This window comes from Theobroma cacao, chromosome 9, assembly GCF_000208745.1.
Source record: "Theobroma cacao cultivar B97-61/B2 chromosome 9, Criollo_cocoa_genome_V2, whole genome shotgun sequence".
Taxonomy (NCBI): domain Eukaryota; kingdom Viridiplantae; phylum Streptophyta; class Magnoliopsida; order Malvales; family Malvaceae; genus Theobroma; species Theobroma cacao.
Window position 1 is genome coordinate 37809759 of NC_030858.1, and position 23641 is coordinate 37833399.

At 36.2% G+C, this 23641-nt stretch overlaps 3 protein-coding genes and 1 long non-coding RNA gene across 7 annotated transcripts; 2 read left to right on the forward strand and 2 right to left on the reverse strand.

The window, feature by feature from the left end:
* LOC18590946 (ABC transporter F family member 1) lies at positions 1864-5114 on the reverse strand. Its single transcript, XM_007016780.2, has 6 exons — positions 4966-5114; positions 4635-4870; positions 4078-4151; positions 3765-3975; positions 3428-3662; positions 1864-3270 (listed from the first exon to the last, which is right to left on the reverse strand). Exons 2-6 carry the CDS (start codon positions 4860-4862, stop codon positions 2213-2215), a joined length of 1806 nt encoding a protein of 601 aa, XP_007016842.1. The 5' UTR covers positions 4863-4870; positions 4966-5114; the 3' UTR covers positions 1864-2212.
* On the forward strand, positions 5293-9010 carry LOC18590947 (50S ribosomal protein L18). 2 transcript variants are annotated; one of them, XM_018126596.1, is made up of 3 exons: positions 5320-5485; positions 7582-7767; positions 8373-9010. In XM_018126596.1, the coding sequence occupies exon 3, from the start codon at positions 8393-8395 to the stop codon at positions 8774-8776; it is 384 nt and encodes a 127-aa protein (XP_017982085.1). In that variant the 5' UTR covers positions 5320-5485; positions 7582-7767; positions 8373-8392; the 3' UTR covers positions 8777-9010. The 2 variants fall into 2 exon arrangements, with proteins under 2 accessions (XP_007016846.1, XP_017982085.1); XM_007016784.2 differs by lacking the exon at positions 7582-7767 and having other exon boundaries at positions 5293-5485.
* On the reverse strand, positions 13611-15694 carry LOC18590949 (heavy metal-associated isoprenylated plant protein 3). Of its 2 annotated transcripts, XM_007016786.2 has the most exons (5): positions 15345-15694; positions 15109-15235; positions 14763-14989; positions 14461-14554; positions 13611-14340 (listed from the first exon to the last, which is right to left on the reverse strand). In XM_007016786.2, exons 1-5 carry the CDS (start codon positions 15351-15353, stop codon positions 13865-13867), a joined length of 933 nt encoding a protein of 310 aa, XP_007016848.2. In that variant the 5' UTR covers positions 15354-15694; the 3' UTR covers positions 13611-13864. The 2 variants fall into 2 exon arrangements, with proteins under 2 accessions (XP_007016848.2, XP_017983946.1); XM_018128457.1 differs by lacking the exon at positions 15345-15694 and having other exon boundaries at positions 15109-15300.
* LOC108663202 lies at positions 20663-22616 on the forward strand. Of its 2 annotated transcripts, XR_001929223.1 has the most exons (3): positions 20672-21432; positions 22092-22163; positions 22377-22616. It is a non-coding gene; the product is annotated as an uncharacterized LOC108663202 (long non-coding RNA). The 2 variants fall into 2 exon arrangements; XR_001929222.1 differs by having other exon boundaries at positions 20663-21432; positions 22092-22616.

The following is a 23641-nucleotide window of genomic DNA, read 5'->3' on the forward strand; positions in this document are numbered from 1 at the left end:
TATCAGATCAAATCTGATTGTTTCCCTTGTATAGTTTAGCAGCCCCAACCTCAAATGGAAATTGCAGCTTTTCAAAGCAATTCCATGTTAGTTTTAAGGGTCTTTTCAGTTTTGTCTCCAATAAAAGTAACAAACAAATCCCAAGAGCATTTCATTCATTCTCTTGCCGAAAGACCATGATCAGTCGTCATCCATAGAACATTTTTGATGTCGACTAAACATCTTATCTTTCCAGCACCAACCTATATAATAATTTCAATGACAAAAAGGTATTCTTATGTTCCTAGAGTCCAGTAGCTGATTAGACCCTCCAAATTTCATTCTATGCAATATAAAACATTGAGATATGTATTACTTATCCTTCTAGTCAAAATATGTCTATAAAATTTTTATTTTGGGGTCTGTGGATTAAATATTTAAAAGTTATTATTTCTTGAATATGTAATAAGAAGTCAAGATTACGAGATAAATAATACATCTTTAATAAAATTATCAGTTTATGAATAAATGCTGGCAATAATTTTTTTTATATATACTTTTAGAGAAGTTAATGTTTGTACGGATTCTTTATCTAAATTTGTTGAGATTTGAGTTTTTTTTTTTTATTTGCAGAATAATTTTTTTTTTTATAAAAAAAAAAGACAATATATACCCCAAGATACCAGTGATATCACAGATGTCCGCACTGAAATCTTGATTGCTTTCTCACGTTTTACTCAATGCATTTGTGAAGTTATGGAACCTGACCTACATCACCTGTAATCCATTAATGAAAGCAAACGGCCATGGCTGCCATTATCAGGAAATAACATATATTTGTTCACAAACTGACAAAGAAGAATACGGTGGATGTACAATTAACATGTTCAAGGAAAATGGATCAAATTTTGTTCCATGGTTTCGATCACAAAAAATTTGTTTTCCCTCCGTAACTAAAACATGGTTCAAAAAGTTCGAGCCATGCATCTATGGGGAAACTCCAGTTAAACCTTAAAATGGCGAAAAGCAAGATTCAATACTAGTTTATTCATTTGTGAAGAGGGTGTGACTGAATATTTTCACAAGCTAGGCTTAAGGCTCAAATGCTTAATTAAGGAATTTACGAAACTTGTTTATAATTAAGAAAGTATTTACATGTCTTTCTATCATAAACTTTTTTTTATTTTTGAAAAGAACAAACTAAATATCCATTGACAATTATTAACTATTAAAAAAAAAAGATTTTTACTTATAATAAAATGGCTACATACATAATTCAAGATATAATTTATTTGTCATACTCACTTTGTTTCTTTTTTCTTAAATTAAATCATGTAAAGTTTGAATTGAAAGAATTATAACGTGAGCATCAAGGTTGAGGTACGGAGGTTTAAAAGTCCAAATGTTTAATTAAGGAATCCATACGATTCATTTATAATTGAAGAAGCTGACTTCAATAATAAACTCCACATGTTTCTGTAAAAGACAGACTAAATATCCCTTGACAATTGTGAAGAGAAGGATTTCCTGGTTATAATAGGATAGATCTGTGCATGATTCAAGGTACAGCTTATTCTTCACATTCACTTTGTTACTCCCTTCTCTTAAGAGAGTAGGGAAGCGAGAGGGAACAAAAATGGAGATGGAAGGAAGGTATTTTACTTTCCGAAAACAGAATCCGACATGCCTCTAACGTCAAGGGAGACTAGCTAAGTCTATGAATGCACGTATAGATGTCCTATTGTTCCAATAATGCAAACTCTTTCCCATTTCCTCATGAAAAGAAGATTTTAAAGCTTTAGATATGAAAGAATTAATGTTTATACTTGTTGGACTAAGTTTGTGGTAGCAGTTTTCCATGGACCCCAAACCCAAAAACTAATGTTAAAAAAACAGATAAAAAACCAATATATTCGAATTCAGGATAACTCAAGTACAACATAGGATTTGAATATATGATGCAACAACTCACTGGCGCGAAGCCTCACATCTTAGAGTTAAAGAAATATCGCTAAGTAAGGCCTCGGTGAACAAACCAAGGTTTAAAAGCAATGACAACAAATACCACCTACTAACCCCAACAGAGGATATGGAAACCCGATAGCTTCAAACAATAACAAAGCTCTCGTTACCCTCTGTTCTATAGATACTTATCATCTTAATCCACCACAGGAGGAGACTCATCCTGGGTTTGGTAACCATAAGTTGGAAGTTATAATAATTAATGCTTGCTTCAATCAGACAAACCAGCTTTACTCTTGAGATGCTCCTTGAAGTCCATAATGTCACCCTCCCACCGTGTTACGGTTTGATTTTCACACACCCATATCTCCTCCGCTACCTGGTTTATAAGCCTGAAATCATGGCTGACAAGTACCAAGCCACCATCCCACTCATTCAATGCCTCAGCCAGTGAATCTATTGTCTCAATATCCAAGTGGTTAGTGGGCTCATCCAGCAGCAGTAAGTGGGGTTGTCTAAATGCTAACCAGGCAAAGATGACCCGACTCCTTTGTCCATCAGACAGATTCCTCATCGGCATCACTTGTGCTTTCCCTGACAATCCAAACTTCCCAATTGCAGCTCTCATCCTCTCTTCCTCATTTCCAGGGTACTCTTTTATCATATACTGGAGGGCAGACATTTCCAAGTCAAGTTTCTCAGCCAAGTGCTGATGGAATTGTGCAATTCGCAGATGATTATGCCGTCGGACCATACCATCAATAGGACCTAAGTCCCCTGTCATCAGCTTCAGCAGTGTACTCTTCCCTGCACCATTAGGTCCCACTAGTGCTATCCTAGAGTCTAAGTCTACTCCAAAGTCCAGGTCCTTGTAAATGAGATTATCAGGTGTATATCCAAATGTAACTTCCACAAACTGCAGTACTGGTGGAGGAAGTTTTCCAACATCAACAAATCGGAAGACCAGAACCTTGTCTCTCACTACCTTCTCTGTGAGTCCACCCCGCTCCATCTTTGCCAATGTCTTTTCTTTACTCTGAGCCTGTCGGGCTAGTTTGGCTGACCCATGACCGAAGCGAGCAATGTACTCCTTCATTGAAGCAATCTGTTCCTGCTCCCACTTGTACTGTTTCATCTGGTTCTCTTCCAATTCAGCACGGGTTTGAACATACTGATCATAGTTGCCAGTGTACAGCTTAAGTTTTTTGTTCTGCATGTGGATAATATTTGTACAGACTCCATTCAGGAAATCCTGGGAATGTGATACCACAACGAGGATACGATCAAATTTCTTCAAATTTTCTTCCAACCAGACACAAGCTTCTAAATCTGTTTCAAATTAAGACAATGTATTACATCAGAGTCGAGAAGCATAGTGAAAAAGTTCTCAATGTCAAACAGCTGTCAGATGTGAAATAGAAAAAAACCATATAAAGTGGTATCTTCCTAGACTGATGATAAACAAAAGTAACCAATAAAGACCTACCTAAATGATTGGTAGGCTCATCAAGCAACAGAATTGTGGGATTCATGAATAGAGCCCGTGCTAAAGCAATCCTCATTCTCCAGCCACCAGAGAAATCTCGGGTTTTCTTTGCTTGCATCTTCTTGTTGAAACCAAGACCAAATAAAATTTCAGCAGCACGTTTCTCAGCAGTTGATGCATCCATGGCTTCCAATCGCTCATAGATACGTTCAAGTTGCTCTCCACCACCATCATCCTAAAAGAAAATTTAATTTAAATAGAAAAAAGAAAAAGGTCAGAATGTACGTTTCCGAAGAAAAAGCCTCTATAGCATAATTACTTGGTTAGCTGAACAAACCTGTCCGGCCAAGGTTTCTGCTTCTTTCTCCAATTTCAACCTCTCCTCATCACAACTTATGACAGCCTCCAATGCAGACATGTCAGAAGCTTCAATCTCCCTGGTCAGATGATAGATATCCATGTGCTCTGGAATTGGAAGTTCACGCAATCCTATTGCAGTAAGCAGTGTGGATTTTCCACAACCATTTAATCCAAGCAACCCATACCGTCTGTAAAGAGAATATGAAAAAAGACAATGGTTTCATCAGATAACAAGTCCTGTAGAAAATTACTACAAATATCCCCAAGTGATATAGGTAAGGCCAACAAACCTGCCATAATTAAGCTCCAATATTGAATCAACAATAAGATCATGTCCGTGGAAAGTAACCGATAAGGACTCTATCTGCAACAAAGAGAAAAAACCAATTCACCATCAATATAAATTCTTACTTGCTGACTCATCCTCAAGACACACATAAAGCTTCTTTTACCTCCAACAATAGAATCTTTCAAAGATACCAAAATGATAAACTAACTTGTCTATATTTCATACAAGGAAAATCCCAGACTAATTAACCCCTCCAATATAGTTGGTGCGATGCATAAGTGGCATACCTAGCACACGTTCCACCGCATTACGCTAGCAAGATAAGCAAACAAAACAGCTTTCCAAAGACAGAAATTCAACAACAAAAAACAGAATATTAAAAATATTCCTTTTTTTTTTCTATCATACAATTTAGCATAAAAAACAGAGTTAAAGGCATCAACTTGCAAACAGAAATATTCAAAAACGAATCAAAACCTAACATTTCCAACAATAATCACTCAAAAATGAAAATAAAATTACGTTTAAGCTCACAAAGCAAGAACCTTTTCGACTTACACGAATATCTCTCGAAAGAGGATGCGAGCAGAGAACGCCGGTACAAGTCCGATCGGATATCTGGAGCGCACTAACTCCATCGGAAACCTTATCCACTCCGGTATCGGACGCCGCCGCAGCAGCCGCCGCCTTGGAAGATGCAGCAGCTGCAGCTGCCTTCCCTCCTCTCTTCGCAGCGGCAGCTGCCTTCTTCTGCGCTGCCTTCTTCTTGCTCGCGTCCGACACCATCTTCAATCCTAACCACCAAAGCAGATCCACAAAAAACGAAAATTATCAAAAAATAAAATAAAAGCTAAATCTAAAAAAATTAAATATCTGGATTTAGAGTTACCTGAGGGAAGATCGCAGAAGGTGAAGGTGGATCTAGGGTTTAGAGGTACAGAGTTTAGGTGCTACAGTGTGCCGCTGGTGCGAAACAATTGGGTGAACTCCGAAAAATAGGGTTCTGAGACGAAGGGCTTTGGGAAAGGGGGAGGTTCTAAGTATTTATAAGGAAGAGGGAAGGAGAAGGTGACACGTGTACGGTGATATCGCCACCCAGTTCGTTTTTAAACGGACCTGAATCTTCCCCCTTCCAGGCTTCCGTATCCGAATCAGATTGTAATTGTCTGGTCTTTAATTAAGCATAAAAGTCGGTTCTGAACGAACGATGTCGTTTAATGTTATAAATTCCAGCACGTTTCTTTTTCTTGGCTTTTGGATCGGGCATTTTGGCCCGGCCCGTTTCTCTGTTTCTCTTGTACTCTGTCTCTGCAGAAGACTTAAAACACAAGCTTTCTTGCATTTGCTGTCTCTCAGTGGCATAGATTTACCTCTGTGGATTCTTGTCTGGGTGGTGCTTCCCTTTTTTGGTAAGTTAAATTCCTTTATTTTTTTTTTTCAGTTTGGGTTTGAAGTTAAATTCAATTTGAGGTGCTGTTCTTGTCTCTATTGGCTGAATTTGTTGAATGTAAAATGTTTGATCATTTGCCTCAGTGAACTGAAAATTGGACTTTGTGTTTCTTGTAACTTGTTTAAATTTCAATGTATGAGAACTTTTGAATCTTTAGTGATTGTGGGTTGCTGCTGAAGGGACTGTCAAGTTGGTGCTTTTCTTTTTCCTGGTAAAATTTTGAACTTGAATTTCTGCTGAAGTTAAGCTTTTTTTTTGCTTTTTTGAAGATAAAGATAGTAATGGAAAATCAATAGATTAATTTTAGTTGGAAAATTAGATGCTTTTTAGTTTCTTCTCTTTGTTTTTGTTTATAGTTCTCTGTCTTGTGTGAATTTTATAGACTTCCCAATGGATGTAGGTGTAGAAGATTTCAAAACCATAGTGGCATTGCATGAAAGAATTGAGCAACTACTACTTAGCACATAAGCTAAAAAAAAATTAAGCCAAACAGACACTTAGTCTGCGTAGAGAGCTTAATTGAATTGGCTATATGTATTTCTTTTATTCTGTCATTTTGAGTCTTACGGTGAAGGCAAACTATTGGAGATAAAGATGGTAGTTCAATAGTCTATAATAAAGCTTTTCCGTCTGTTGTCTTCCTCTATATTGACTTGAGAATTTAGACCGAGGTACTTGTGTTGGATGACATGACAAGGAATATGCAGTGCAACACATCCTTGAGAATTCGGGTTCAGCTCCTCTGCACCAACTGAGTTCAAACACCTTTGCTTATCATTTTTTCATATAAAAAACACCCATTTGATGAGTGAAATGGGGGAGAGAAGAATAAAAGAAGAGAGACAAAGACGGGAGGGGGATAGATTTGGTAGGAAAAGAAAAGAATTGCATAAGGTCAGACCCCTATTTGATTTTGTGTCTGAGGAAGGAGTGATTAGTAGGAGGCAAGCTCATTTATCTGAGCTCTGAAGGAGTGGAGACTAAGCGAGCAATGCAAGGAGTGGAGAAGAAATGATCTGCAAGAAAGTTTGGGTGACCTTAGAAAAGGGGGAAAAGGTAGCGCTTGATTACCTTTTAGTGTTGGGTCAATGAGTGTTTCTGAAATGACTGGGCTTATGTCTTGGGCTCTGAATACATATGGGCCACTAAATTTCTAGCTTTGGAAATCAAAGCCCAAAAATCAATAGCAAAGTGATAAAATAGCACCGTAAATGTTTCATTTAGACATCTAGACCAACAGTAACGGCATTTTGTCTTCATGCTTAAGCATAGACATGGTAGTACAAAAAGATAATTGAAAACCTAGAATTACACAAGTTAAACACCCAAGTCTAAGGCTAGTTAACATACATTATCATCATGTAAGTAGCATATCTTAGACTGAAGGTACTCATTCTGGGAATTTTAAAGCTTTTTGGAAACCTGAATGACTTTGAGGATGGCAGTTTGAGGAATTCATTCTACTTGTGTGTCAACAAGTAGAGTCTTCCAAATCTTTAGGTCTCTATTACTATGAAGCTCCGTTGACATGATTGTTTCACCAAATTCTTAGTGTGGTCTTAAAGCCCTAAAGCTCACGATTTTTCTGTTTCTCCCGTGCATTATCTTACCAGTTCAGGCTAATGGAACAAATTCATACGAAAGTTTGATTATCTGTATCTACTACAACTGTAGTTTATCACTGTCCTTGGTTTGTTCTAATAGTTCTTAATTCTTTGAACTGCTATATAATGTCTTAACCCCTTTCAGCATTTTACATCACCATGTTGCATATTATGAGAAACTTTTATGTCTATAATTGCTGAAAGAGCAAAATAGCTAGATTAAATTATTAGCTGTTTATCATTTACACATACATTTATTTTTGACAAGAGTATTTTATTGACTGTGTAAGTAGATGCAAAACTTTACTGATTGCGAGTTAGGTCTATGTAAATCTGATCTGAACAGTTCTTGGGGTCAGAGATCTGCCAGAAATGGCAGAGGCAGACAATGGGATTATGAAATTTCCTTACATTATTCGAACTTGTACTGAACTATCAATTATGGTGCCAGCAAATGCTAGATATGGGTCTTAACATCAACAGCCACATTACCTTGAATTGACATTGACATCCATCCAACTTTTCTGGTAGTTGAGGATGCAGAAGAGTTGCTATAATACTTCATCACGTTCTCCCACTTTCTGTTTAGCAGCAGGGAATCTGCAGCTATTGAAGTTCCAAGAGAACAATCATTCAGGTCCAATCATGTAAAAGTACAACTTCCCAAGTTGTTCACTAGATGTTCCTTTGTCATGATGCCTTGATTGATTGTGAGACAGTTCCTAAAGTTTTCTCGAAAATTAGCTATGGTGTTTCTAGAACGCTTAAGATATAGAATATATCATCCATTGTTGAAGCTCATTTAATTGCTATTAATTAACTATAATGATTGCTAGTTAAAAGAGGAGAAAACACAATTTATCATTTCCAGTTGAAATCTTATAGCCAAAATTCTAGGTTCCCATGTAAAAAGAAGTAAAACAATGAATATGTTGTTGGACTTGCTCAACATGCCATTAAAGGGAGATGAGAAAAGGAAATGTTAGGTTATTAGGTGTTCTGTAAAGGTAGTAATAACAAAATGACTCGGAAAGAAGTTTAAAATTAAGCATTTTTAAATCAAGTCTATGGAGTAACTTTAGAAATGATGAAATGCTTTAGCATAAATATCAGTATTACGGTAGTCTTGTGGGCTATACTTCAGTTTGGCCTGCAAAAGAAAAAATGAAGTACTACGTTGTTATTACCTACTGCTATAACCAACGAAACTTCGAAACTGATTATGTTTATTATGTCAAACAGAATGTTAGGGAGCTCAAAGGATGACTGTACTGAAGAGATATGTGCTGAGATTGTTCATATCACTTAAGTACATCACAGCAAATGTTGTAGACCGAAACAACGGACGGATTGTTGCAACATCATCAACAGTTGAACATGCCATCAAGAACTCATTAGAGTGTGGCCGGTCTTGCAATGCCAAGGCAGCAACCATCGTTGGAGAGGTGTTAGCTATGCGACTCAAGGTGGAGGGTCTTGAGCAAGGACAGGGAAGAGGGATTCACGTTGATGTAAACAAGGAGGTTGAGAAGAAAGGCTTTAAGAACAGGACCAAGGTCTGGGCTGTTGTCAATGCCCTTAAGAACAATGGAGTCAAGGTCGTTCTTGAAGATAATGAAGATAATCCATCCCAGCCAAGTTACTGATATATAATACATCTCTTCCCTTTTTATAGTTTGACACTGAGTAAAAGGAAAACAAAAGTAAGCCTGTCGAATCGACCTTATGGATGCATGCAGTTGTTTCTCATTCTTAATTCATTTTCAGCGGTCATCCCTTCTTCATAATTATCTGCATCCATCTGCTTGCATTGCAGCAACCAACATGCCCTTCCGGGCAACAGATGCCTGAATAGAATCAGGAGCCGCATTGATTAATCTCATTTAAAATCTTCCAGGATCTCTTTCGTTTATGTTTGGCTTACTTTGTAGGATAATAGTGCCTTCTTTTACATGTCAAGCATCATCCTGGTAATGTCCATACAGTTACATGCAATTTAGCAGTCAGGGAAAAATATGATTGAATACTTACTCCTAAAACACACTCTGGATAGTTGTCTACCCTCTTAGTAGTAATCTTTTTTTTTTTCGTAGTATATTTCACAGTAAAATTATCCTGGAAAATGTAAGCAGATATGTATATCAAGATGTTACCTAACTGCCTGATTTCTGAAGTAATGATGGGATCGTGATAGCTATACACCTAACACTCCATGACAGTCAAACCTTATCGACAATGTACTTGAATTGGCAGACTTCTTTGACAGTTCTGTATTTCTTTAGACGACTTGGTTCTTGTGGACCTTAATTTCACCTCAGATTCAAGGGGGGGCTCCAGGTTCCAGTCAATTTGCTCCTTCCATTATGCTGCTTTGACAGGAACGTTTGGCTCTGAAATTTCTACCAGATGAGAAGAGAAGTTTGACCTAAAGTCCTAAAACCTTTTAACACGTTTTTCCAAAGTACTTGTCTTCCTTTGGAATCATTTTTGATTGCCTTGACTTAGCTAAGTCGGCATAAGGATAAATCCAACATATGGTATATATTTCTACGGCACGTTGTAAATTTCACTTACACTCGTGTGTCACGTGAAAACAAAGAAGAAGGATTCACATTGATGTAAACACGGCACCTCATAAGTTTTCTTATTAAAAATAAGAAAACCTTTGAGAATTCAATACAAATCTAAGCCATTTCCATCATGAATTTAACCTCATACAAATTACTATGGAGAGCATGGTAACATAATCATTTCACTCCCCCCCAACCTTAAAAGGTCTTAAACTCCATGATTGTACATAGACTTTCTATCCACGTTGCGGAGAAGAAACTTGTTTTCTCATCATGTAAGGACTTTTCCTAGGCATGGTGGGATGGAAAGGAAAATAAAGGTGACAACAAGCTTTGGAAAAATGCCTCCCCAAAAGTCTCTTTCGTTGCATGACTTTCCAAAACATTATTATCCCAACACCTTAGGCTTCTAGTTGTTTGTTTAGATGCACATCAATCAAATCTCTAGCTCAATAATTCATAATCTAATAATGACAATTTCATTTAATAACTTCAAAATCATATTCTCCGTACTAATAATATTATTAAAAAAAATTCCTGATAATGTATCAATTTTTTTTAAAAAAATAAGACCTATTCGATACATATTTTTTTTTTAAAAAGTCAAAGCTTGAAATTTAATTTTGAGTATTATTAGAAAAAAAATTTTATTATAAAACTTTTATGATAATGGATATCTTGTAATTTTGCAATACTCGATTTATAATTGAATTTGAGTAGAATTTGATTATTTGAATAGTAAAATTAATACTATCACCAGCTCGGAAAAAACTAAATAGTAATTTTGGAATATTATAATGTGAGCTATATATATATATATATATATATTCTATTTTGGAAAAAGAAAACATGAAATTTCTTTAAGGAATTAACCTGAGAGAGACCAGCCCTGTGATAAAGTTTCTTGAATCATCAGGACCAAAAGATTCTTCCACGTACAAAGGGAATTGTTGCCATTTTGCCATCGAAAAATCATCATAAATATATGTATATGCAGATTCTGCCTTGGGAACAAACTACAAATCCATGCAAAATATTAGTAATAATTCTAGTACTTATTCATTTGGAATTTACAAAAGGACTTTTCATGCATGAAAGAAACCCTTCTTTATCTCTTTAATCTACTTCTCTGCTCACATGGGGTTGAGCTCATGCAATCATCACATCCTTCAAAAGGATTCAAAAAGACCCTTTGATCACATGGATTTGGAATCTTATCTTAACATAATTAAATATATATATATATATATATGTATATATATTGCTTTTGTCCTGTTGAAAATACAAGGAAGAACACCCTCCATTCATCCATGAAAGCAAACCACTCTTTTTCCTTTCTTTTACAATGCCAAAGAATCTTCATCAGAAAGATGGACGTAGACAATTGTAATTTATACATAAATCCCAATTTCTTTTTAGTCAACAGGTTCTTTTCCCCATTAATCAAATGATGTGTAGAGGACCTTTTGGGTTTTCTTGGTAGGTAGTTGCAATATTCTTTCATTTTCTTTCTTTCTTTCTTTTCTTTATTTTCCCCTTATACCTGCTGGCACATGTCATTTTCCTCTTGATTAGCAGACAAAGAAAAATTTGGCATTACTGCTATAACAATACTAAGCTTGCAAAAGAAAAAAGCTTTGTTACCAAAAATATTTGATATTGAAAAGTGGCTTTGGTGTTGTTTGTGGCTTTGTTCACTGCCTTTTCTCCCACTCCTTGTGGAAAGTTCCCGTCAATTTTACAAAGGTAGATGGAAGGGGGATTGGGAAAATGGTGTGCGGGTACATGAATGGCACATTGAGGCATCATCATGATGGGATTTTTTTTCCATGTACATGCACACCACCCACATTATGATTTTACAGGTGCACATGCAGAAGGGTACGGAACGTTTTTTTGGTTTTGGCTTGAGGAAAAGGGTTAGGTTACAATACACTGAATGATGGGTTTCATTGAAAGGGGAGTGAGAAGGAATTTGTTTGCACAAGGAAACTATTTGGAAAATGGGAGACAATGACTGAAGGAATAGGGGTCTGATCAAGGGCAACAAACAAATGTAGTCTCTGTTTATAGTCCAAAGAAAGAATAGATTTTAAACTAATAATTAACCCTTCTTTTCTCTCTTAATTATAGAATCAAAGGGTAGATATTTATTTTTTGAAAGCTAAGTTATCAATCAATTCAGTTGAATTCGTAAATATTCTGCAAAACAGTAACCTCAATCAGTAAGTGACTTATGGGACAAATCTCAAATCAGTCTGATCATAGAAAATTAAATAAAAAAGAAGGGTATAATGAAAAGAATAAGATCTGGAATATGTTGATCATCTCAATCCTTCCAGTAGTCAAACTTAGAAGGATAAAGCATTCACCAAGCCAATCACAAGCATGACAAGAATTCTGCGAAGAAATTGATTTAAAAAGAAATCAAGTATCAGTCTAATAAGTTAAGAGCTGTGAAGCTGCTCGGTATAGCCAAGCAAACAATTGATTAAAGGAAAAAGAAAAACTACTTGCTCATCATGAACTTGTCTTTCCCATAGCTTCTATTGCCAGTTTTTTATTTTTTATTTTTTAGGTGCCAATTATTCAAAGCCCTACAACAAGGGTGATGGCAACATCCGACATGAAAATTTGGCATCTGGTACACTGCCCGTGTCCCTTTTCCTAAGGTGTAAACACCCTCCAACCACAGGGACTGGGAAGAGGCTGGGTACATTCCAGGAAAATGCTGCATTTGCTCATCCTGTCTATGATAACAGGACAAAAGCAAAGCCCTTTGCTATATCCTAACGATGACAGCAAAGGAATTGGCTAACCAATGCCTTCAAGGCTGCTTCAGGACACCTAATAAGGACACACACAAAAGTTAAAGGCGTGTATCGCAGGGTTTCATTGGCCAATTCTGTCCCTTCGATTCAAACTCTTTTTCATGTTATTTTTATGCTTGTGGACCACAAAAGAATATATATATATATATTTTAACTACTCCATCAGCAGCAGCAGCAAAGAGGGGGCTGCTGCTAATTCATTTGCCTGTTGTCATCACTTTACCAACCATTTGTTGATTCCATTGTGGGCAATCACTAAAATCATAAAAAGTGCATTCTCTCATGGTTTTCCAACTTTCAGCTTTCCATTTACAAGATCAAAATTGCGCAATCCTGACCCTTTCTCATTCGAATAACTCTCATTACATGTACATATATGCATGGATATGGCAGCATTTTCCATGGAAAATGAAGACAATGCTTCACCTGATTTGGCAACTTACATGTTTATGTTACCTGATGTATACATTAGCAAGGAAGTTTTTTTCTCCCAAAAACTATGGAAAACCTGATAGGATAAATCCTGAAGCTGGTGTATGATGTATGATCAAAGAAGACAGCCTCATCAGAGTGCATGCATTGAGTGCTAACTGCCAACTAGAAAAAGGTGAAAAGAACCTTAAATATTTGTTCAGTTCCAACACATTCAATGGGGTGAAGGGTAGGTGTGTGTTTGACACCAGGTATTTAAAAACAAGAGAATCTTCCAGGTCATGCATGCATTCAAATATATATATATATATATAAGTATCTCTAATCATTTAAAAAGGTTTTCCTTCCCCCCTTCCTCCCCTCCCTCCTTTTCCTTTGGGGTTAGATCGGAAATAAAACAGTGAATATGACTTGTGTGCCAATGTCCACATCCTAGCGGTTATACATCACACAAAAACTAAACCCCACCCCCCTCCAACCTTGGGTCATCTTTCTTTCACATTTATTGAGTGGCACCAGCCTGTGATCTTTCCCTTTAGTGTCTCACAGAAAGTAGAATTCCCAGCTGCATATTAAAACATGACAAATCCCACACTTAAAATTATATAGCAGTAATTGTAGTAAGAAACAATTGAAGAGAACAAAAATAAGCACCACATAGCAAAATACCACTAATCACATTAAAAATGCCAAACATTCAAACTTCTTTTTAACAAGAAAACAAAAGATCAAAACACTAGAATCCAAATATATATAAAAAAACCCAAACAGACTTTGGTGGGAGCTCCAAGTTTAAACTCAAAATTTTTTTTCCCTGTCTCTTATTCTCTGTTTCTTATTTACACTTTTCCATTTACCATAACCTAAAGACACTAGTATACCATGAACCCCCCATTCCTCCTCACAAAATGGTACAAGCATTAGGATTCTCATCATTAAACATCTGGTGTGGTGGATGAACAGAGACCGGGTAGCCCGGCACGTACCCGGGATAACCATGCCCGTGCTGGAGGGGGTAAGGGTGCGGGTGCCCGTATCCATACCCGTATCCAGGATAACCGGCCATGTGTCCAGGGTAACCAGGCATGTATCCCGATTCGGGTTGAATTATAAACTCCATTCTGCTCTGTTCCATCTTAGGACCACCATCACCATCTCCACCACCATTGCCACCTTTGTTGTTGTTGGTTTTGTTCTTCCCGCCGCCATCACCCTTCTCGCCACCCTCCTTGTTGCCATCTTTCTCTTTCTTAGGCGGCACAATCTCAACATTCTTCTTGAGTTTGCCCTTCAAAGCCTCAGCCAGGGCCTTAACATCCATAGTCCCCTTTACTGTCACCAGCCCCTTCTGCTTATCTATCTTCGACTCTTGCACCCCTGCAACGCCGTCGAAAATGGGAAAAAGTCACAAACTAAAACAAAGATTTCAACGCCGTAATGGTAACGGAACGGTAAAAAATATGTGCTAGTAGTAAAGGCAGATGACAAAATCCTCACCTTTGGTTTCAGCGACAATCTTGTTAACCTTATCTCTGCATCCCTGGCACTGGCATTTCATTTGCACCTTCAAATCCGCCGTCGTTACAGGGGCCTGAACAGAGGTAATAAATAACCAACTTAAGAATTTAAATTATTTTGAAATACTTAATTTTTTATAACTTAAACAACAAGAAAGTTAACAATAAATTCTTGACAGAGAGATGTTGATTTGAAAGCACATCAAAACCAACATGCAAAACACAGATATTTGGCTGTTGGAATGGAAATTTAAATTTGAGAATGGGAAATGGAAACATTACCTCTTTGGTTTTCTTCTCTTGTTTATTATTGGAATCTGGGTTTTTCTCTTTGTCAGCTTTTTTCTCTTTCTTCTCTTCTTTGTTATCATCTTTCTTCGGCTGAGGAGAAATGAGGTCAACTTTCTTCTTGGTTTTCTTCTCGAGTTTCTCTTTAATGGCCGCCGGATCCACAGCTCCAACCACTGTCACTTTGTTTGAGCTGCTATCTGCTTTCACTGTCTCCACCCCTGCAAAAATAAAAAACAGAGCAAAACAGAGTAAACAACAAATGCTGCACAGGTTTCAAAAATCTGAGCTGAAAAAAAAGGGTAATCAAGAAAGCTTAAACGTAATAACTTGATTATACCTTCAAATCCACGAATATGTTTGGTGATTTTTTCGGCACAACCGTCACAAAGACAATCCACTTTCAGAACAACCGAACCCTTTTCCTTCTTCTCTGCATCTCCTCCTTTCTTGTTTCCATTCTTCTTCTGTAACATGGACAAAGAACAACCCATATAAGATACAGTACTATCAACCAAAAAAGAAAATAAAAGGGCAGAAAGAGAAACAAAAATGGGGAAGATTTTGCTAACCGACCTCTCCCATAGTGAGTCAATATCCGTTATGGTTTCTGCTTTTGTTGATGAGAGGAAATAGGAGGAAATAAAGGGGCAGAGAGAGTGGAGTATTTATAGAGGGGGGAGAAGCTAGCATGGTACAGTTTGAATGCTGATGCTTATGATGATGATAGATGGTGGATGATGGATGATGGATGATGATGATGATGATGTATGGGATGCATGGGATGGTTTTCAACGCGTGAAATGAGGGGGAAGGCAGAAGTGGTGGGGTTAAAACAGGGTACGGTTTTGAGTGAAAGGGCATTGGAGGTTCTTGGCTGTTTCTTTCTTTCTGTCCATTATGCAGCGGTTGGGTTCTTCCCCTCGAAGGAGTTATTACTCTCACTACCAACCTGCCTCGAAGGTGCTGGGCTCTCAAGGACACTGTACCCCCTTTCTTCATAATTTAATTAAAAACCCCTTTTGCCATGAAATTTTTAAGGCACACAAAGTCATTATAACTTTCTAGCTAAGAGAAGTGGTCCAAGAGGGATGTGTAAATCTTGCATAGGATCAACAATTTTAACCTTAATTTCGCCAAACTTTATGAATATGCTAATACCAAAAGAAGAATAATCTCTAAGTGATTAACTTCGATGCTGCAAGATTCATGCTTCGAAGATTTGGTCATTTGTGAACGTTATTGGTGTAAGATTAAAGATTTTAAGATTGAGTCATTTGTAAATTTCAATGGTGTAAGTTTCATGATTTGAAGATTGGATTATTGTGGTTATTTGGTTTTTTTTTTTTTAGTTTGGATAAAAGATATTCAAACTTAATTTTGCCAAACTTTATTAATGTGCTATTATTGTGGTCTCAATTCTAAAAATCTTTTAATAAAGGAAAAAAAATCCCTAAGTGATTAACTTCGATGCTATAAGATTCATGATTCAAAGAATTGAATCACTTCTACACCTTAGTGATGTAAGATTCATTATATAAAGATCGGGTCACTCATAAAATTTGAAATAATTTTTTTCTTTGATTTGAAAAAAAGATATTTGAACCAAACTCGTTAAATTTTATGAATCTACTATAAATGTGGTCTCGATCCTAAAAATATTTGATGGAGAAATATCTATGTAAGATTATGATTTGAAGATTGGTCCCTAGTAAAGTTTGTAGTAAATTTTTTTATTAAAAAATTTAAACTTATTTTATAATTAAAAAACTATATATTACTCTTTGAATCAAATACTCAAAAGCTATTGTAATCATTTTAATGGATTGTCTAAAGGTCATGACCCATGAGCATTGAATTTTACACTAGAGGTGGCCTCCTTAAGTTTTATGGAGAAGCCACCCAACTCCCAACTATGAGTGGTATCTGGACTCATGATTACTGACCCAAACAATTGTTGCTAGCAGTAGTATCTCTGACATTAGCATTGGCCCAACAGGAAACCTAACCCAAGGCCGGATGCCTGAAAATATTGTTTGAGTAAAACACTGGGCTTGAGCTTCTCATGTTGGGCAGTTATTGGGTCTCCTCATTGTCAAAGGCAGAGGGTGAAGAGGTGAATAAAACTTTTATTTTTTTAAAATTTTAATTATTTTAAAATTATAAATTATAAATTTTTTTAAAAATTAAATAAATTAAAATCAAAACAATTTTTAATTCTAGTACGTAATCAAAATTTAAAATTCAAGTTTTAATAGGTTTCAGGATTTTCAATCTGGGTTTATTTTGCTTTCCATCATAATAGTATAACTTTTGGATGTTGTGATAAAGATATATTGAACTCCCCAATCAATACGAGAAAGAAAACCATGGTCTCCTAGTCCTAGAATGCTTTATCTAGCTACTATATACTTTATCAAATTTGTTTCTTGTGTCAATGGCTAAAGATGATTAGGCCAACACACACACCCTCGAAATCATGCTTTATGGCATCTAATTCACAAGTTTTCAACGACAACAGATGAAAAATATCAAAGGGTTAACAGATTGATCCGAAGATCTTCGGAAAAAGAGATAAACAAGAAAGGTAGTTGTCAAAGGGCGGCTGCAAAGTTGAACATAGAACAAAAAAGAAGTCAGGGGTTATATCATTTTCAAAGGAATACGTTTTCAAAGCTGATGTAAACTAAATATCAGAATCCCAGCAATCAATTAGGAAAATTGAAGCTCAGGACTGTGCTTTTTTGTGGACCAGAAACATATGGCTACTAGCTCTAGCTAAGCTAGTAGGCTTTTCCCTTGAACGCAGCTACATGGCTTGGATTTTTTGCTTTTTAAACATATCTTTCCGTATCTGATTTCCCGAGTATCTGAAGCCTGGTTGGTTTCCAGGATTCATCCGAGGCCCATGGAAATTTATCATCCATGGAAAAAAAAATTTGCTGGAGAGAGTACGTGAGGCCCTGGTGGCATCCGAAACCTGTAAATGTTGTTAGTTTCCAGGATTTAAACCACTGTTTGAGGGGTAGTTGCACGTGCAGGGATTGGAAAATTCCAGGAGGGTGCAGGGGGGCTAGCTGGAATTTGTTTGAGGGTTCCAGGGCCCATATGTGGGAGATCTATTATGGCAAATATCGGCTTTATTCAACCATATTTTCTCCATTATCATCAGTTTTTCTCTACCTGCTTGATTCACACTTTCAGGGCGGGGGCCCCTGGAAAGCCTAATTGGTCCCTGGGGCACCATGAACACTTTGAATTATGGGGTCACGACAGAATATCAAATAAGGACAAGCATAGCTAGCAGTGCTTATTTTCTCCTTATTTCATCTCAACAAACAATCCCAAAATCTTTTGCACGTAATAGTTTAGTTACAGTACTTTATTTTCATTCATTTAGGGTGGAGAATTTAAAACTTTTCTATTTAATTTTGTTGCACAATGATAGAAATGAATACTTTAAAACTCCACGCCAAATATTTAAAGTTAGCAATTTCTTTTTATCTCTTCAATCACTTTTTCTGTATCTCTTTTAACTTTTGCAGAGATTATAATAAAAATTTTGATTTTAATATTATTTTATATTGAAATTTAAAAAATATATATATATATATAATATAAACATCCGATACTTTACGGACCAAAGAAACATTATTTTCATCTACATTCATCTAGGATTAAGGAATATCATATCGCTGCCGACCTGATTAGATAGGTGGTCTGTGGGTTATTACATGATTCAGTCTAAAACAAGTTGTACTATACATGAAACAATGCCTTTTGTGGTGAAGTGCTACCAAATTCAATCCAAAACCAACCCGTAATTTGTGCTTATTTGATCTGAAAGCATGATTAAGTCTTTACCTTAAAGGAACCAATCAATCCAAAACAACTTGTTCTATCAAATAACATCTTATCTTGCATTCATTGTAATTGTAAATTAAATCCGAAACAACTTGTAATCGCATGTATTAACACGTTTAATATAAGGGTTTTCATTTGTTTTATTAGAATTCATTACATTATGGGGAAAATTGGAAAATGCATCCTCATTAGGATAAGTAAATCACCGAAGTCCTAACCATTTTGGTAATTGATTTCCTGTTGTGATGGCTTCAATAATGGTTAAATTGGTAGGTATTTGGAATTTCACTAAATTTCCAACCTAATGAAAGACAAGACATATTTTTGTTTTCTTCTAAATCTCAACTCAAAGAAAGGCCTGACAATTCACATTGAAAGTAGGGGGAAGATGTCGGCTATATCTTAGTAAAATTTCTGTAGTGAAGATTCGGAAGGGGTTCAATGAAAGGACAGAGAGGGATCCCAAAAAGAATAAAAAATAGTTACTAATTGGAGATGTTAAATATTGTATATATCTCAATGCATACACAATCCTATATTAACTTTTAGTGGTTATGTTATTATAAGGGGAAGAGTCAAAGATTATGCAGATATTTTAGATGTAAATTTCCACTTTTGCCTCCTACTTATGCCTAAAAAACAATGCAAAAAATTGGGATTTAACTTGACATATAGCCTGCAAATGAAGATTATGTTTTGCCCTTAGATATATTTTTACACAACAAATATAATATATTTTAATTGAAAAGTAGGAAAGACAAGCACTACAAGAAATTTAACCTAAAAATATATATTCTTTTAAACGTGTTATTAAAAATATTTTTAACAACACTTTTGTAGATTTAATTGTGTTATATACTTTTTAACAATAATATAAATAAAGTGTAATTATAGAAATTATATATATGAATAAAGATTGCACTTTTGATACTGTTATTAAATATAAAAAAAGTGCAACTAATAGGTTAAATTACTATTGTTTTAAAAAGATTTTCATTATTAAAAGGATATGTTTCCTAAAAAAAATGTAATTAAAACTCGAAATTTGTTGTAGTGAATTTAAATCTAAATATGAAGTAAATCCCCGGACAAGATTGAAAAAATAATTTTCTAACTAATTGTTTTGATTGTATTCGAGCATAAATTACATTGCGAACTACTACTTAATTTTTTTTTTGTTTTTTATATCATCCATTAAATTCATTCCACCAGACATTATATCAGAAGCCTAAATTGCATTTGGAACCACAACTTAGAAATTTGGGTTCATGTGCTGCATCCATGGTATATCTCAGCACGTTTTTGAAAAAACATGTTGTCCAACTAGAGTAAGCCAAAATTGTATGTTGCCTTTTCATCCTTCAAAGCATTTCCACCGCTAAAATGTGCCTATAATAGGCAATGCCCATGGGGGAAGAAAAAGAAGAGAAAAGAAGGGGTAGTGAAGCAGCCATACAACAAGAGAACATAGAAAATTAGTAAGAAAATGATTGGAAGCAATAAAAAACAGAGAGGAAGGGGCATCAATACACCAATAGGAAAGAAGATAGAAAATTGTAACTTGACCTCGGCTTGGCTTCCCACAAATTCAGGTGAGCGAAGGATTGGGGCGTGTCTCCGTCAGACAAAGAAAGAGGGAGAAGGGGTCCTACTGACAGGCTAGCTGGCTTCCTAGTCGTAGTTTCCATTGCCATTGGTGATGTCTTTGCAAGTGAACGAGCGAATATTTGTGGAAGATCTCGACTCTCTCCCAAATGCCTTTCCTTTTTTTTTTTTTGGGTATCCCATGTCCAAAACTCAAGCCCACGAGGCACCGGTTCCCATTCAAGTGAACTGCCAGACGTGTCGTACACGTGGCACCTCATGATAGGGAGGGACCCCAAAGCCCACGTGCTCTCATGGCTTTCATCACGTGGGCTTGGAAGAACACCCCCCAGCTGGTTCATAGGACAGACATAAATATAGTTTGCTGCCCGCTTTTTTTCACACAAAGACAATAAATAATGGAGGCTTGGCTTGTCAAATCTTTATCCATTTGTAATTATTTCCCCCTTAATAGTTCTCTTTTTGGTTTAAACGATCAAATTGGCCTTTGGCCCTTTGGGTCATTGGCTCTTTCCGTGCTCCTTTTTCTTCTCTCTGTATCCCTCACTCTTAAGCAGGAGTTTGAAGTTTGAAGCCTCCAACTTCTCTAGAAATACTTGAGAGGATTTTTGTCAGAGAGGTGCTAGATGGCTAACTTTGTGTGGGTGGTGTCAGTATTTCCGCAGCAGCCAAGCCATGCTAAGATGTAGCCTTTATCTGCATTTGCACCTGCACCTTCTTGTTTTTATTTGGTTCACTTCAGCACCCTTCTGCTTTAGAAACCAAAGCTTGGGCAGATGTGTTTGTGGTGGAGGAAGATAAGGGCCAAGCAAAGAGGTGCAGGGGCAGCTGCAGGTGAATGCCATTTTGGCTTCTGTTTTCAGACACGTATCCCTGCTCCCCTCCTTACTTCTAACTTGGTATCCAGCTTCAGCTTCTGATATGTCAGGTTTCAAAAATGGTTTTCCTGTTTTACTTTTTTGTCTGTTTCACAGTTGCTGTAATCTCTATATCTGTTTTTCACTTGCCAAAATCTTTCACAACTCCTTGGTTTTTCATTGTGTGATTTTATAATGGCCGACAGGGTCTTTCAGTTTCAGGTCTTCTTTGGATACAGATCCCAGCAGCCATCGATATACTACTAGGTTAGGATCCTAGCTAGCTGCTAATGAAGCTTTGAAGATGTTCCCAGTAGACATCGTCAGGGCTTCTCAAGGTAACAAGAATATTCCCTCTTTCTCTCTCTTAATGTCTGTCTCTTTCCCTCCTAGGACACCATTTGCTTTGATTTTATTGGAGAATAAATTAAGGTAAGGAAGAAAAGTTGATTTACAGATAAGGGCTGGGTGACCAAAGATTAGTATCAAAATTTAACATTAATGTCATATAACTTAAACTGATTTTCCTAAGTTTCTTAATGGGTATTTCCCTGTCTCTCTCTATCTCTTTCTCTTTTTCCTAAGCTTTTGCATCTCGAACAAGGTCCCATCTTCTTATAAATATCATATATGAGTTCAGAATTATCTGATCAGTCTTTCTCTGTAGGCCCCCACGAACTTCTGAAAACGGAAACATTGATAGGTTTTGGATAGTAGTAGTACTTAGTATCACTCCTTAAGGAAGAATACCATCTTCTCTTTGTGGAGATGATCTTGTTTCTTCTTTGTTGGAGAGTGGAAAGCTGTGGATCTACCTGTGGTGCAAGTCATCAAGTAGAACCCTAGATAAGTCCTTGATCAGGATAACTAAAATTATCAAGATGAATCAGATTCAATTAACATAACTTTGAAATTATACTCTACTCAAAATTTCATCACCTAATTAGTTATGTATGCTGAGTAAACATGTCTTGAGATAGTATTAAATTGTCTGCAGGCTCAGTTGAAAAGCTATATGTAGGAAGCCTGGTTGTACCCATTTCTGCAAAAGTGCCCAACCTCTTTCCTGGTAAGCTTCTTCACCCAAACTTTCAGCAGTTTCTCTCTCACTTTACTGCATTTGGTGGAAGTTGCCACTTTTCAGAGAACCGCTAATGACTTCTACTAGAGAGATGTGGCTGGCAATCTGTGCTGTAGAATGCTTTTTCCAGATGAGCTTGCTAAACTAGTTGTGTTTGCCAGCTTAGTTTCTAAAGTAAGAACTTTGAATGGTGATTAATAGGGATATGTGACGGTGGAGGATAGGACCATGAAAGATGAGCAGCTACAATTCCATCTGATTTTAAATGATGTCTGCAAACAAGAAGGATTGCTACAATCCCATCTGATTTGGAAAATGCACATGATCAGGTTTCTGACAGTCTTTTGCTTTGGAAATACTAACTCCTGTAATGAGGATTTACTGTCTGATCAACTCTCAAAATTTTCAGTTATGAATATGTGTCACTTGGCAGGCTTCTCAGTTCTTTCTTCTTATTAACATTTCGAGCAAATCTGTAGATCATTTCAAGCAGGTACAGGAGACTTAAATTGGGCTTAATTTGTATGAAAAAAAATAAACTTTAGGGTAGAAAAACAAAAAATGGGGATGAACTTATTTCATTTATCACATTTTATTCATATTAGCATACTCTCCTGTTAATTGGAAATGGACTGAGGTGCTTAAAGACTTTTGTCACAATAAAGAGGTGAATACACTACAACCCTAGTTAATTTCTTGTGACTGAATTGGCAAATTCGAGTTCGATTCTACTTAATCAAGCTCAATAGTTACAATTTTCCCATCAAGGAAGGATTACTTTGAATTGGTGGTAGTATGAATCGAGTGTCCGTGTATATTTTGTTGGTTGTATCCTGTTTAAGATTATGACATTTGGTTTTATTTTTTTAAATAGCAGTCATATGATATTAATAAAACTCTGCGAGTTACAGCGCTTTGGATAATAAAATAATCAAGGTGAAATACATAACTAAAAGCATATTTCAAAATTACAGCTTGATATTGATAAATTTCAGAGACTACTTGTTGATCAAAGTGAATGAAAATTAGAACCGAAATTTTTCGTGATTAAAACATATTTTAAATCAATAGAAAACCCTTAATTTATATGATGATTGAGGGATTCAATCAAGCAAGGTAATGATAGAATTGAAAAGAGAAAGAAAGAAAGTAAGAAAACAGGCAGAAAACAGTAAACTAAACCAGTTTTGTCCTCAAATGTTTTCTGAATTTTTCATTTTCACCATGTAGACCTTTTAATCATTCATCATGTAAGGCCATAAACCTATGCATTTTGCAACCCTTTTTTGTTCTTATTCTGCACTCATGTCCTATAAACATATATATGGCACTTAGCAAAATCCATCGCCTTCTTGATGTTCATATAATGGTAGTGGAGATCGTATTCATAAAGCAATATGCTTGTGGAAATTTATCATGCATAATTTAAGGTGTTGAAGAGAAAGTTGATGTTATTAATTTAAAAA

What these genes read in the sequence shown, in the direction of transcription:
- LOC18590946 (XM_007016780.2), bottom strand. Translation starts at nt 4,862, where the DNA reads ATGGTGTCGGACGCGAGCAAGAAGAAGGCAGCGCAGAAGAAGGCAGCT. An exon ending in CAGAAACCTTGGCCGGACAG is followed by an intron (nt 3,663 to 3,764) that starts GTTTGTTCAGCT and finishes ATTTTCTTTTAG; the next exon opens with GATGATGGTGGTGGAGAGCA. An exon ending in TGAGCCTACCAATCATTTAG is followed by an intron (nt 3,271 to 3,427) that starts GTAGGTCTTTAT and finishes AATTTGAAACAG; the next exon opens with ATTTAGAAGCTTGTGTCTGG.
- LOC18590947 (XM_007016784.2), top strand. Translation starts at nt 8,393, where the DNA reads ATGACTGTACTGAAGAGATATGTGCTGAGATTGTTCATATCACTTAAG.
- LOC18590949 (XM_018128457.1), bottom strand. Translation starts at nt 15,262, where the DNA reads ATGGGTTGTTCTTTGTCCATGTTACAGAAGAAGAATGGAAACAAGAAA. An exon ending in ACATATTCGTGGATTTGAAG is followed by an intron (nt 14,990 to 15,108) that starts GTATAATCAAGT and finishes TTATTTTTGCAG; the next exon opens with GGGTGGAGACAGTGAAAGCA. An exon ending in GATTGTCGCTGAAACCAAAG is followed by an intron (nt 14,341 to 14,460) that starts GTGAGGATTTTG and finishes ACGGCGTTGCAG; the next exon opens with GGGTGCAAGAGTCGAAGATA.